At 43.1% G+C, this 13,709-nt stretch overlaps 1 protein-coding gene across 3 annotated transcripts in view; it reads right to left on the bottom strand.

Annotated features, from left to right (window-relative positions):
- Nucleotides 1-1,124: 1,124 nt before the first annotated feature.
- The window catches only part of LOC147451017 (uncharacterized), a 32,401-nt gene continuing 19,816 nt past the window's right edge, over nucleotides 1,125-13,709 (bottom strand). Inside the window, exons 7-8 of one of the 3 annotated variants that reach the window (XM_086519967.1) lie at nucleotides 11,809-11,871; nucleotides 1,125-1,495 (exon numbers count right to left, since the gene is read on the bottom strand). In XM_086519967.1, the coding sequence (XP_086376093.1) occupies nucleotides 1,346-1,495; nucleotides 11,809-11,871 (213 nt within the window). In that variant the 3' untranslated portion in view covers nucleotides 1,125-1,345. Of the gene's footprint in view, nucleotides 1,496-11,808; nucleotides 11,882-13,709 lie in introns of all 3 variants that reach the window. The other 2 variants (XM_086519969.1, XM_086519968.1) reach the window with 2 other exon arrangements.

A 13,709-nucleotide genomic window follows, 5' to 3' on the forward strand; every position in this document is an offset into this window, starting at 1 on the left:
CGATAATTGCATGCAGATAGACGTACCCCTAACTATTGCACTCGAACATTACACAACTAAACCCATGGTAATGTCTCAGTCACAAAGCAAAGCCTTGTAAAAAGGCTCGTAGTATCAACTCCAACTGTCACAAGCAATTAAAAGGACCACACAAGATAGCTTCTAGCATCATCTCCTAACTAAAATTGTTAATCAGCTCGATCGTTCTCACTCTCTTGCTCTCCACCCCGTCCCAAATCAATGTGTGTCAATCAATCAATCAATCTATCACTACACTTTGCTCTTACATACTAGTCCTATAAACAGAAAAGCCAATATTTGTGGCTTAAGTGCCTTGTTTTTTACAAACCGCCAACAATTCTCAAGAGACCTACTATTTTTTCGAAACAATAAAGCTCTCCGAAAGGTAGGTCGAAAATTTTTAAGCAAGCTGAAACGTATTTGAGAAACCCTCTATACGCATGTAATAGTTTATGGAACTGCCACGATAGACGAATGCAGGCCAATGACATTCAATGCAAAGTTAAGCAGCAAATTGCAATTTAATGCAAAATTTGCTATTTCTAGAATAGTGAATTTTCTAGCCTTGGACCTCTGATTTCAAGGATGGCTCTGGAAGTCTTATTCACATCTTAAACCGATACTCAGGAAGTTTATGAAGATTTTATATCAAATACGCCCAAATTCAAGTTTAAACAAGACTTGGTGAGAGAACCTCTTACTTTCAGAAGTGAAAAAAATGGTTGTTCACGATTTAACAACACGCTTCTCGTCTGGTCAGTTCATTGTAGAGTAACATCTTAGTCTTTAGCTAAGAACTTGATCTTTTGTCTCTTGATCTTTTGTCTCAAGTCCATGTTGTTGTTTGCGTTTGAAATGCAGACTCTTGGCGATTGATGACACGAGTAGGGATATCATAGCATTGATGATGTCAGTAGGGATGTGCAAGAAAGTCGAAAGACAAAAAAGCTTTTGAACTACACGCAATCTTATCCTACTCTTTTTTTTTTTTTTTTTTGCGATCCAATGCGCCGTATCAGCTAGTTTTACAGGATTGCACCCCACACATCGCACGGGTTGAACCATAGCGGGCACGCTTAAAGCCATCGCCTTTAGTCTTATCCTACTCTTAACACACATAAATACTGCCAGATCAGCACTCTTCACTGCTTTGATCTCAAGTATGAGGTTTCTCAGCAAAACCCCTCAACCAATCAACTCCACTCACCATGGTCGCATGAAAGGGTCACATGCAGGTGGCTGATAAGCCTCAAACTTTCACGAGTGGCGAGTCAAGTGCGAGAAATGATGAGTATAGAATTTACATTCCATAAATCTAAAAAGCCTATGGCTTTTTACATAGGCTTTCGATACTAACCATAGATGTAGCTATAAAAAGGACCAATCCAGCTACCCATGTGGTCATATCAATATCCTCCTTCAAAATGACAGCAGCAAAGATAGCTGAAAAAAAGGGCTGCAAAGAGAAATACACCTGCAGTACCAACAGTTTAGCTCTCTCTCTCTCTCTCTCTCTCTCTCTCTCTCTCTCTCTCTGCACTAAAGTGGGGGTTTGACCCTCTCTCTCTCTCTCTCTCTGCACTAAAGTGGGGGTTTGACCCTTCGCATTAAATAAAATCAATCATAGTTCCATATACAAGAAAATGGGAAATACTATATACAAGGAGATCATGGGGAAAAATCCCAAATCAAACCACAGGATACATCTAGGGTAAAAGATATTGTAATCAAGTGGTGAAGCTCTCTCTCTCTCTCTCTCTCTCTCTCTCTCTCTCTCTCTCTCTCTCAAATAATTAAACTTAATTTAACTCGCTTATCCCAAGGCCTTATTAAAGATAATCCAGACCTTAGGATCATTGTTCTAAGGACCCCATCTCATTCATGTGCTCTCACTGACGCGCAAAATTTCTGAACCTTAAAATCTGAGGCTGTTGTCTACCCCTTTTGAAGGCCCGATTTCTCGATCACGACGGCTTCAACGTATATTTTTGCTAGGGTCTCCCTAAGGTGCTTTAGCCCGCGTTTAGGCGCACATAAGGCCCTAGAAGTACTAGTTCTATTCTGATGTGTACACAACTTATTAAATGTTTATTTATAAATTAATTATTTACAAAGACTGACATAGTTACATCCCTCTTGGTTCTAAACAGTTGACCTCAACTGTAGAGCGTCAAGATAACTCTGCAAGATATCTGGGTAATCCTTGAGATCTGACTCAATCATCCACTTTGCATCTGAAGGGGTGTAATTTTTAAGCTTGACTAAATACTTTTCATGTAGTCTCCCGGACTTTAGTTGTCTCTCTGACTGATGTATTATCTTGTTCTGGCTACGATTTCCTCAGTCTGTTAGACTTTTGGAGGGTCTTCCTATACAGGAGCCATGGGAGGAGAACCAACATATGGTCGGAGGAGATTTACATGAAAAGCATTATGGATGCGCCAATGAGAAGGCAAATCCAATCTGAAAGTCACTTCGTTGACTTTATCTGTAATTTTGAAAGGGTCGTAAAATCTATGGAAAAGTTCAACAACTTTCCCTTTTCCAACCTGCTTTTTCAATCTAGCTTTTTCCAACTTACGTAGAGGACATATTGTCCTTTTTCAAGGTTGAGATTTCTTTTGTGCTTCTCTGCTTTTCTCTTCTGTTGCTCTTGAGTGCAAAGAATTGCTTGTTTGACTTATTGATAGGCGGTATCAATATCGCGCACAAATTCGTTTGCTGCAAAGATGTTTTCTTTGGTAACCAAAACAGGAAGTAAAAGTGGCTTCCCATATATAATTTCGAAGCGAGCTTTACCAATTAGGAATATACAGTATTATTATACGCGAATTCAACTAATGGTAAGTACTGCTCCCATTCAGATTGTCTTTCCAAAACATAGGACTTCAGAAGATCTAAAATAGTGGCATTAGCAATTCGCTTTGACCATTTGTTTGAGGATGATAAGCTCACGAAAAAGCAAGCTTAGTTCCCAAATTCTCGAATACTGCTTGCCAAAATAAACTAGTCATGCGAGGATATCTATCGCTGACAATAGTTTTTGGCAATCCATGATGTTTAAAAATCTAAGCTAGAAAGATTCTAGTCATGTGATCAGCTTTGATTGTTTTCTTAACAGAAAGGAAATGTGCTTGCCGTTGAATCTGTCTATACTAGTCCAGATTGCATCATTTCCATTCTTTGATTTAGGAAGGTCTGTAATAAAATCCATGGCAATACTCTCCCATGGCGTGTCAGGCACAAGGAGAGACTGAAGCTTGCCATAAACTTTATGTCTGTCATATTTCAACTTTTGACATACTAAACACTCACGAACATATTTTTCAATGTCCGCCCAGAGTGTTAGCCAAAAGAAAAACCTTTCGAGAGCATTAGTAGTTGCAAAAATCCTTCGATGGCCTGCATAGAGAGAATTATGTGCTTCTTCCATCACCTTTTTTCGTGAGGGTTGAGCTATGCATATAGTCTGTTGATGGTATAGTGTATTACCTTTAATAGAATAAGGTGGGCTTGAATGTCTTGCTTGAAGATCGGTCCAGATTGTAGCAAAATTTGGATCGTGAGGATACATATCACCAAGAGATTCTAGTTCCTCATGATAAATAGTTGTTTAAGCAACGGCCTTAGGACGTCTGGAGAGGGCATCTACGACAGCATTCTTGTTTCCAGAAGTGTGCAAAATCTGAAAAAGAAACATTGAAAGAAAGTTGGCCCATCTCATCTGCTTTTCTTATAACTTTCTCTATGTGAGAAAATAGCAAAGATTGATGATCTGTCTTTATTACAAAATCAGCTCCTAAAAGATAATGTTTCCATGTAGAAAAAGCATGAATTACTGCCATTAGCTCTTTCTCATAAATGGAAGCATGCAATTCTGTGTCTTTAAGGCGTCGGCTTTCATAAGCTATGGCGAGACCTTCTTGGTTCAAAACTGCTCCTACACAATCTCCAGATGCATCGCAGTACACCTCAAAAGGTTTGCGTAGATCAGGGACGGTGAGGACGGGTCCGTGATTGAGTAAAATACTTAAGCTTTTCAAAAGCTTGTTTTTGTCTAGGTCCCCAATGGAATGGAATCCGCTTCTTTGTCAAATCATGGAGAGGATTGATTATGGCAGAAAAAGCTCGAATGAACCGCCAATAATAGGAACAGAGGTTCTCCCTATCGCTACTAAAGAGGCTTGTGTCATGGCTTATGTCGATGATTTCGTCGTCGAGATGAAAGTTACGCAGAGCTCGCTCTGGAGTTCCAGCCAAGATGAGACCGCTTTGAAGTCTGCATTTTGCCACATAAGGTTTGACATGAGGATTCTTCAGTAGCTCAGAAGCCTGAAAGCAGGAGTACATTATTTTCAGATATTTGGTGGCTGGCAAAAGAGAGAATTAACTGATTTTATGTCGAAAAATCAATGAAACTCACAGTGGGGCGATGCTCAGGGTTTTTTCGGAGCATGGTTTTGACCAGATTTTTACTGCAAGACGAAGGTTAAAAGCATGCACTATAGTTGGAGTAGGCCATTCTACGATTGCTTGAATCTTGTCAGAATCCATTCTCACCTTATTGTGAGATACTATATGACGCAAGTAATGAATTTCTTTAAAAAGAATTCACTTTTCTTAGCATTCACAAATAACTTGTGTTTGCGTGATTCTTCAAATACTGTTGCGAGATGTTTGTAATGTTCTTCTTCCGTCTCTAAGAAGATTAAGACGTCATTAAAGAAGACTGCTGTAAATCTTCTATATGAATGGAAAATTCTATCCATCATTCTGTTGAATGTTGCGGGTGCGTTAGTGAGTCCAAAAGGCAACACTAAGAATTCATAAACCAAAGGTTGTTCTAAATGAAGTCTTATGCACATCCTGACGAGCAATGCGGATTTGATGATATCCGCTCTTCAAGTCTATACGACTTAAAACACTTGCTCCTTGTAACTTATCAAGAATGTCATCAATCTGGGAGATTGGGAATCGATTCTTGACTGTGATCTTGTTTAAAGATCTATAATCTATGCACATGCAAAATGTGCCATCCTCGTTCTGTACTAATAGGATAGGTGAACAATATGGAGAAGTACTAGGCCTTATTAAACCCTTCTCCAAAAGTTCATTAACATGTTTGAGTATCTCCTCCTGCTGCATTAGACTGACTCTATTAGGGGGAGGAGAACTCCCTGGGATCAAATCAATTGTATGATCCTCAGGTCGCAAAGGTGGAAGTTTATTTGAAAGTTCATCTGCAAAACAATCTTCAAAACTTTCTAACAACTTAATTCTATTTTGCTCTAAAGAGGAAGATAGTTGTGAAAAAGACACATCTCTCTCTTGCAAAAATTAAGTACGTTGAAACACACTTTTCATTTCTATCTTGATTGCAACGTGGTAGGCGATGGGAATATGCCAATCACCTGCATTCGCAAATATAACATATTGCTTTCCTTTATGATCAAAGGCAAGGTTTTTTGAACATAATCACTGTCACAAATTGATGGCGTGGCATTTCTGTCCGGACACACACAGTGACACGTGGCAGGCTGACGTGGCCACAGTACGGATCTCCGCATTTTACAGCACAAAATCCGTTGACATGCTGACGTGGCAGGCGTACGGACAGTTGAACGGATTTCCGCTTTTTACGTTGGCATAGCTGTACGGAATTCCGTATTTTGCGTTGATGCTTTTCTGGACAGATTTTCGGGATCAGTTGCTTTTGGAACAAATTGCTTTAAGGGACTAGTTGCTTTTGAGTTTAATTGCTTTTAGGGCTCTACTTTTGGCATCCCTAGTAAGAATAAAAGAGCCCTAAGGGCCTCGCTCTTCAGAGTATCTGCACGCAAAGTCTGAGAGCAGAGGACCCTACGGGAGTTGTACTTTGCTCAAAGATTGATATAAAAGAAATACCGAAAGGGGCTAGTCTTTGGGGCCAATTTCTCTAGGCAGGGAACTACGCCGGGCCGTGTCAACCAAATCGAACTGTGATTTTAAAGTTGTGAAGTGTTGTAAGTGATTCTCTCTCGTGTCGCGAGAGAATCTTGACGTGGGTGTCCAAGTTTGTTACAATCAGGGATTGGGTGCATCTTGTAGTGCCAAGGCATTCCCAGGATTACATCACATCCCTCGAGTGAAGCTAATAAGAAAAATGCTTGATCTTTGTAGTTGTCTACCTTTAACTTCAGCTTCCCTATAATAGGAGTAGAACTAGAGTTTGTCCTTTGAAAGAAGATGATGCTTGAATAGAGAAACTCTTAAGCGGTTGGGCTGTAAATTGAGATCTTCGGCAAGCTTCGTAGAGATGCAGTTATCCGTACTGCCTGGATCAAACAATATGAGTGCCCGCTGGTTGTTGATGTTGCCACATGCTTCAATGAAACCAGTATTAAAACCAGAGTCAATAATTTCAAATTGGCACCAAAACAGGTTCAAAACAGATATCATCCATTTCAAACAAATTCCAACAAGATCACCAAACAAGTTTTCAAACAGATTTCAAACTTAAAAAGCAATCTCGACATCAGTCAAGCTCAAAAAGTCGACTTACTTTCCATCCTACAACTTGCACCAAAAGTTAGGGTTAGGTTCATTCCATAAGGTCGTAGAGCACAGCATAGTCCATCAGCTCTTGGACAGACAGTGTTTTCTTTGGTGGCGATGGTAGTCCCAAGATAGCAATCCACTGGATCTCCAAGGTCATCTGCTCGTGAAGAGACATCTACTAAGAGATGGCGAGAAAATTCAAGTTATAATCTGCTAGGGTTTCCATGGCAAGCATTTCAGGATACCCCACTCTGCCATAAGCTGCACTCCGAAGGAAGATGTCAGAAACCATATAACTTCGGGCAAAAAATTTCTTGAAAGCTTGCCAAGTCCTTGGAGTGTGCGGCTTGGTAGCTGTAGACATAAACATCTGCATGGCACTACTATTGAGAAAAACAGTGACTCAAAACAAATCTTGGATCCTTCTCTTGCAAGTGATCTTTTTGGCTTACCCTATAAGACATGAGCGGTGAAGACGGGAGCGTGCCCGATGCGCGATGAAGTAAGGGTGAGAGTGATTGAGAGGTCCGAGGTCGGAGCACGAAGCTAAAATTTCCAATGAACTTTGGAAGTGCGATCTTGCTCTGTCTGCTCTTTGGTAGGACCGGTATGCTTTCAGAAAAGCGCACAGCTGATGCTCTGATACCACGATCACAACACAAGCACCACGTGCCAATAGAAAAGAACAGACTAAACAGACTTTTAGCTCTTCAATAACAACTGAACTGAGAGAGAGAGAGAGAGAGAGAGAGACGACACGCAACAGGAGTGGCGAAATTCCACCCCACAGCGTATTGGCCCCAAACCTTAGCGCCCCTTTCAGTATTTCTTTATATTGCATCAACTCGGTACAAGCCAGTACCCCAGACTCTGCACCTTCTCCAGGAAGCATGCCAGAGAATGAGCCCTAACCTCATATTTAAAGGCCCTTGGCCTAAAAAGTAGTTACAGTGAAAAGCCTTCAAAACTCAAAAGCTTCTGGTCCAAAAGCAATGCCAAAAAGCTGCCAACGTAATTTGCGAAAATCCGTACAGTCCTGCCACGTCAGCACTGCTAGCGTGAAAAGCGAAAATCCATACAGTTCTGCCACGACAACAGTCAGTGGAATTTTCGAAAAATCTGCCACGTCATCAGTTTCTACGCTTCTTTCTCTGTGTGTGGGTCCTGCATCCTTTATGTCACTTGGGGCCCCATCGAATGAGGTCCCCATAAGTTGGGAGGACTTCTTCTTCTTTTACTTGTTCTTCTTAGGGTTTAGGCCCCTCGGCCAACTCTTAGGTGCAGCGGAATGAATGTTGTATTTTCTCAAGATTAGTGATCTTTATTTGCTCAAGGTTCTTTATTTCCTTTTAGTTCTTAGGAAAAGAGAGAGCTTTCCGTCTTGTAGAGTGTTGTGGTCACGAACAAAGTGAGTGGATTGTGCGTGCAAGTGAATGAGACTGAGAGAAGGAGAGAGAAGAGATACGACACCCGAGAGGTTGTAAAACCCTCCTCCGAAGGCCCCACTCTCGTCGGCGAGAGTGGTCTACTTTGATTGCACAAAGGTGTACAATGCGTATGCAATGGACTAATGCAATGGGACTATGCCGATGACGACGACGGTGATGACGACGACAACTTGATGGCTGAAATCTGGGATCTTCTAATCGCTGATTTCGGGGATTGTTCGGTGGCTGAAAATGACTGTTTTGGCTGCGTTTTTATGGCTGAAAATGGGGCATCATCTGCAACCGTCTTGGGATGGTTCTGCTACTGAGTCACAGGCTGAAAACCTGCATTTTCTTCAAGGCTGAACTGCAGATTCCCTAGCCTTCGTAGATGGGGTTGAAAACGCTGGAGAAGCTAGGTTGGGCTGGCGTTTTTGCATGAAAAACGCTGGCTGATTTGGTGCTTTTCTGCAAATGAAAAACGCTGGCTGAAATAGCATTGTAGGGCGATCATGCAAGGGGGGACAATGCGCCAGAAGGTAGAAGCTTCCAGGCGATGCTGATACTGTGGAAAAACGCCAAGGCTAGGCAAGGATGGCGATGGATCTTGATGGTGGGGGGGACTGCTGAGAAGTTGCCTGTTGAGCGGGAAGCTCCTACTGCCTCTTCTGCCAGAAAGTGCTAACTTGGGTTTGCTTATATATTAACTTAGCAAAATTGCCCTACCTACTTTTATTGGAAAGTCGCTTAAAAATAATAAGTGAAAATACCAATAAATAGGAAAATAGGCTAAATGCACTCGAAAATTCCCCTAACTGATGCTAATGGATTCTGATGGGAATTCCGATCATCATGTTGTGTGCAACCGGAGGATATGCATCTATGCTAATTTACTGGGCATGCATGGTCTACGAATAGACTCACAAAAGTGCCAGATCACTGCTAATCTAGACTTGACTGAACTGACAGAACCCTGCTGTGGTGTAGCTTGTCCACGGACACAAAGGGTTGGGATGTGACACGTGACAGCCCCTCCTTTTCAAAGTGAGATACTGGTACCGAACTATATGGCGTCGAGCGATCTGGAATCGTGGAAGGGACTCTTCGCCGGCCCACTCTGATGTGTGGGTCGTGCGGTACTTGAACTTCATAAAGGTCAACAACGCTTTCTTCTTTGGGCCGCGCCGAAAGAGACACAAAGTCTTCGGTGGCTCCTTAGATGCTTCAACTTCGTCTCGAGTCCTGCTTCTTCCGTCCTCAAGAATCTTCATGGCTGAAAATTCCTGAAACCACCTCCAACACAAAACCATGAACATACCCATTCCATGTAAAGTGAAGGAAAAAAATCTTGTCTTCTCTAAAGACTGTGTATGCAATGTAGATAAACAAATAGACGGAGTGACAACCCGTTCATCAAATATATGCAAACAATGAGATTACAAGTAGCATCCATCTTACCGTCATAATTACTGAAAATCAACTTTTCTGTAACTAGATGGTTGGAATCCCCGTCGTGGCTGGCGCCACCTGACGAACTTCCACGATCTTTGGGTGGTTCGGTCTTCGAGGCTAGGACTTGGGCAATCAATTCTTGAGTACGTAGCTCTCGTTGAGCCTCATGCTCGGCCTCCAAGGCCAATCTATGAGCGGCACGATTGGCCTCCAATGCTGCGTTTCGTGCTGCCGCTTCTTCCTTCCTTAGTTCTTTTCTTTCTTTTCTTGCGTCGCGCTCGCAAGGCGCTTGTCTTCTTGTCTATCCATCATTGCCATATTTGCTTCATCATTGCCTCCATAGGGTCTGGCGTAGATGGCAAAGGGGGAGGGTTGGAAAAATCTCCTGGTGGGGAAAATCCTTCGTCGCCTCTCTCATGCTCATCACCTGAATGCGAAGTATCCATGCCGCTTCGGGTGACGACCAGGCACTATGATATTGGGGTCTGAAGCTCGCGAGGAACTTGGCTTCTTGAGGGTCTTGAGGTTCTTGAGGTCCTTGATTCGTGAGAATCTTGGGTTCTTGAGGGGTTCTTTCGCTTGCAAATCGCATTGGAGAAGGATCTTCTCTTCACCCGAGTTCTACTCCTTTCTGCGGACGCACCCCTTGGCGGCCTTGCGCTCACACCAAGGTTGCTTTTTCCCACCTCACGTCGATTGGCCGGCCGCTAAGTGCACGCTCCGCTCTCAATGAGTGAAAAGAGACACAAGGGGAGACTAGACAAGCCCTTCTTTCTTGGGATTCCTGTCACTCTTCAACCAAACACGATTAGGAATCGCCACGCCCAAGTAAACTTGGGTTCATGCGATCACAACAAGCAAAAAAAATTATTGTGGTTCTTTCCTTGAGTAATGCAGAACACTTCCAAAGCTCCAATACCAATGTTAGGTGCAGCGGAATGAATGTTGTATTTTCTCAAGATTAGTGATCTTTATTTGCTCAAGGTTCCTTTTAGTTCTTAGGGAAAGAGAGAGCTTTCCGTCTTGTAGACTGTTGTGGTCACGAACAAAGTGAGTGGATTGTGCGTGCAAGTGAATGAGACTGAGAGAAGGAGAGAGAAGAGATACGACACCCGAGAGGTTGTAAAACCCTCCTCCGAAGGCCCCACTCTCGTCGGCGAGAGTGGTCTACTTGATTGCACAAAGGTGTACAATGCGTATGCAATGGACTGATGCAATGGGACTATGCCGATGACGACGACGGTGATGACGACGACGACTTGATGGCTGAAATCTGGGATCTTCTAATCGCTGATTTCGGGGACTGTTCGATGGCTGAAAATGACTGTTTTGGCTGCGTTTTTATGGCTGAAAATGGGGCATCATCTGCAACCGTCTTGGGATGGTTCTGCTACTCAGTCACAGGCTGAAAACCTGCATTTTCTTCAAGGCTGAACTGCAGATTCCCTAGCCTTCGTAGATGGGGTTGAAAACGCTGGAGAAGCTGAAGGTTGGGCTGGCGTTTTTGCATGAAAAACGCTGGCTGATTTGGTGCTTTTCTGCAAATGAAAAACGCTGGCTGAATTAGCATTGTAGGGCGATCATGCAAGGGGGGACAATGCGCCAGAAGGTAGAAGCTTCCAGGCGATGCTGATGCTGTGGAAAAACGCCAAGGCTAGGCAAGGATGGCGATGGATCTTGATGGTGGGGGGGTACTGCTGAGAAGTTGCCTATTGAGCGGGAAGCTCCCGCTGCCTCTTCTGCCAGAAAGTGCCAACTTGGGTTTGCTTATATATTAACTTAGCAAAATTGCCCTACCTACTTTTGTTGGAAAGTCACTTAAAAATAACTAGAGTGCTTCGTCAGCTTGTATAATCGGAAGTGGTAGAAGCATCGAAGCATTGAAGAAGAGTATAGATTAGTAAAAAGAACATAGAAGTGAAAGCAGAGAGAGAGAGAGAGAGAGAGCGAGAGAGGGGGGGGGGGGGGGGGGGGGAGGAAGTGTGCTTATGTTTTTTTCCGACAAATCTTGTTAGCGCAAGGGAGTAGAAGTCACTCTAGTTATTTTTTTAGAGCTTACAAACTACACCACAAACAAAGCATATGCTTAAAGGTCTGAATATCGCTGCAACGTCTGAACTCCATCGGTATACTAAATTGACGATATCAATCCATGATTGTGAGCATGGTAGAAATCTAGCCTTCCTCTTGATTGAAGTGCGATGTCTCGCTTTTGATCTGCTGAGGTGTATCCTATGCTTTCGATGATGGTCCATTGGAGGCTTAAGTCGTACTCAATCTTAATGATTCAATGCGATGAGAACCTTGTGATATTTACTTACTAGTCACGTCCGAGCAACGAACGGTTCAAGCGTTTGAAACAACCATGTACCTGGTGCTGGATTGTGCTGTTGTGGGGTTTCGAACTGGGAAGAGGCAAGCGATAGCTGATTTCCTGAATGTCCCTTGCAAAGAATAAGTACGAAGCGTTAGAAAAGTAATAGCACAATGTTGAAGGTTCTAAGCATAATCTCATTATTTGTATATGTTCTTTACTTCTTATGTTATAGAAAAAAAAGAAAACGTGTTGGTGTCCCTGCACGGGGGAGTTTGCACAGTCCTCCCCAATTTTTATAATACGAGGGAACGTGCCATTCCCACGGCAGCATGCAATTTTCGGTGTGTTCCTTTTTACTGTGTCCTTAGCGTTCAAGATTAAAATGTGGCACTTCTTACTCACCGCACGCTGGAATATGTCGTTGCAAATGCAGAGGAGATGTGTCGAAGTTTCTCTTGAACTGTTTGCAGTGAACCACGGTAGAGTTAGACCATAAGTAGTTGCGCATGCAGAAACGAGCTGAGTAAGGCAGTTGAAGGTGGACATACACACAAAGCTGCTATGATTGCTACACCGGGAAGGCGCACAGGCTTTACTGCAGATGAAGGTCAATTCATTATGGCGACGAGGCAAACAATGACATTGTCGACCTTCTACTGCTGGAATGAATAGGGAGGAGCTTGGCCTACAGAATCTGTGATATTGAAGAATGCTCTTGCTATGTCGACGAGGTAGGCTTTTTTTCTACGAGCGAGAAGGCCTAGTTATTATCGTGAACACTACTGCCATTCCTTCTAGCGAGACCTCTTTATCCTCAGCATGGACACCCCCTGCTCGTGCATAATAACTCTCCCCTCCTAGACGCTGCACAAGGTGGACATGGTCACAAAACATCAAATAAGTTATCGAAGCAAGATGCACCAGCAAGTAATGAAGATCTACAGGACAATTGGCAGCATTGTGAAACAAGTAATCACCAAGCAAACAATTAGAGCTGATAAGAGGGATTTGCTAGTAGTGTTGTGCGCTGTGACTAGCCCTGGTCTGCTAACGCCATCTGTGTACTCCATGGCCCTCGAGGTCCTCCAACTACTCCTACCGACAGCATGCAGTAGATCGTGTTGCATCAACGCTAGTACCACACCCTGCATCATCGCCACAAACACTGGAGCAATGAGGGATTTGCTAGTAGTGTTGTGCACTGTGACTAGCCCAGGTCTGCTAACGCCATCTGTGTACTCCATGGCCCTCGAGGTCCTCCAACTACTCCTACCGACAACATGCAGTAGATCATATTGCATCAACGCTAGTACCACACCCTGCATCATCGCCACAAACCCTAGAGCAATGAATTTTCGAGAGATGTATGGTGCAAAGTGGGAGAACAAATTGTGCAAGAGCTGATTGGCCTTGTGACCGATTGATTGGAAAGCCTTGAATGCAACCACATGGCTTTTGTGTCCCACGAGAGTACTGCTCTCTGTCGAGTTGCAGGCTCGGACCAAGGAAATACATGAAAAATAGCTTAATTTTGTAAAAATACTCGCTAGTATTGTAAAATTTCCGATTCAGATTTGTCTTGGAGGGATTTTTGTATGTTTGTGAAAATGAATTTTCCCGAACACTGTTGTAGATGAGTTGTGTCATGAGGTGCTTGTGTGTGTGTGTGTGTCTCACAAGCATTTTTTTTGGACTAAGAAGTCGCATAGAAGGGCCGGCTTAAGGATGCAGGTGGTCATTGACATAACAAGTTCAAATATCCTGATTCTAGATGATAGGTAATCTTGGTGTACCTATGGGTACAAAGCAAGGGCGTAGTCTATTTTCGGCAAGTCTGAAGTCTCTTCCAAGTTTCCAACTATGTACAGGTGCTGAGCCTTCTAGACAGTTGTACACAATACAAAAAAAGCTTGGTAACACACTATCCCCAATGTTCGACATCTGTACATAATGGA

This window comes from Adiantum capillus-veneris, chromosome 9, assembly GCF_014529385.1.
Source record: "Adiantum capillus-veneris isolate H3 chromosome 9, ASM1452938v2, whole genome shotgun sequence".
NCBI lineage: Eukaryota > Viridiplantae > Streptophyta > Polypodiopsida > Polypodiales > Pteridaceae > Adiantum > Adiantum capillus-veneris.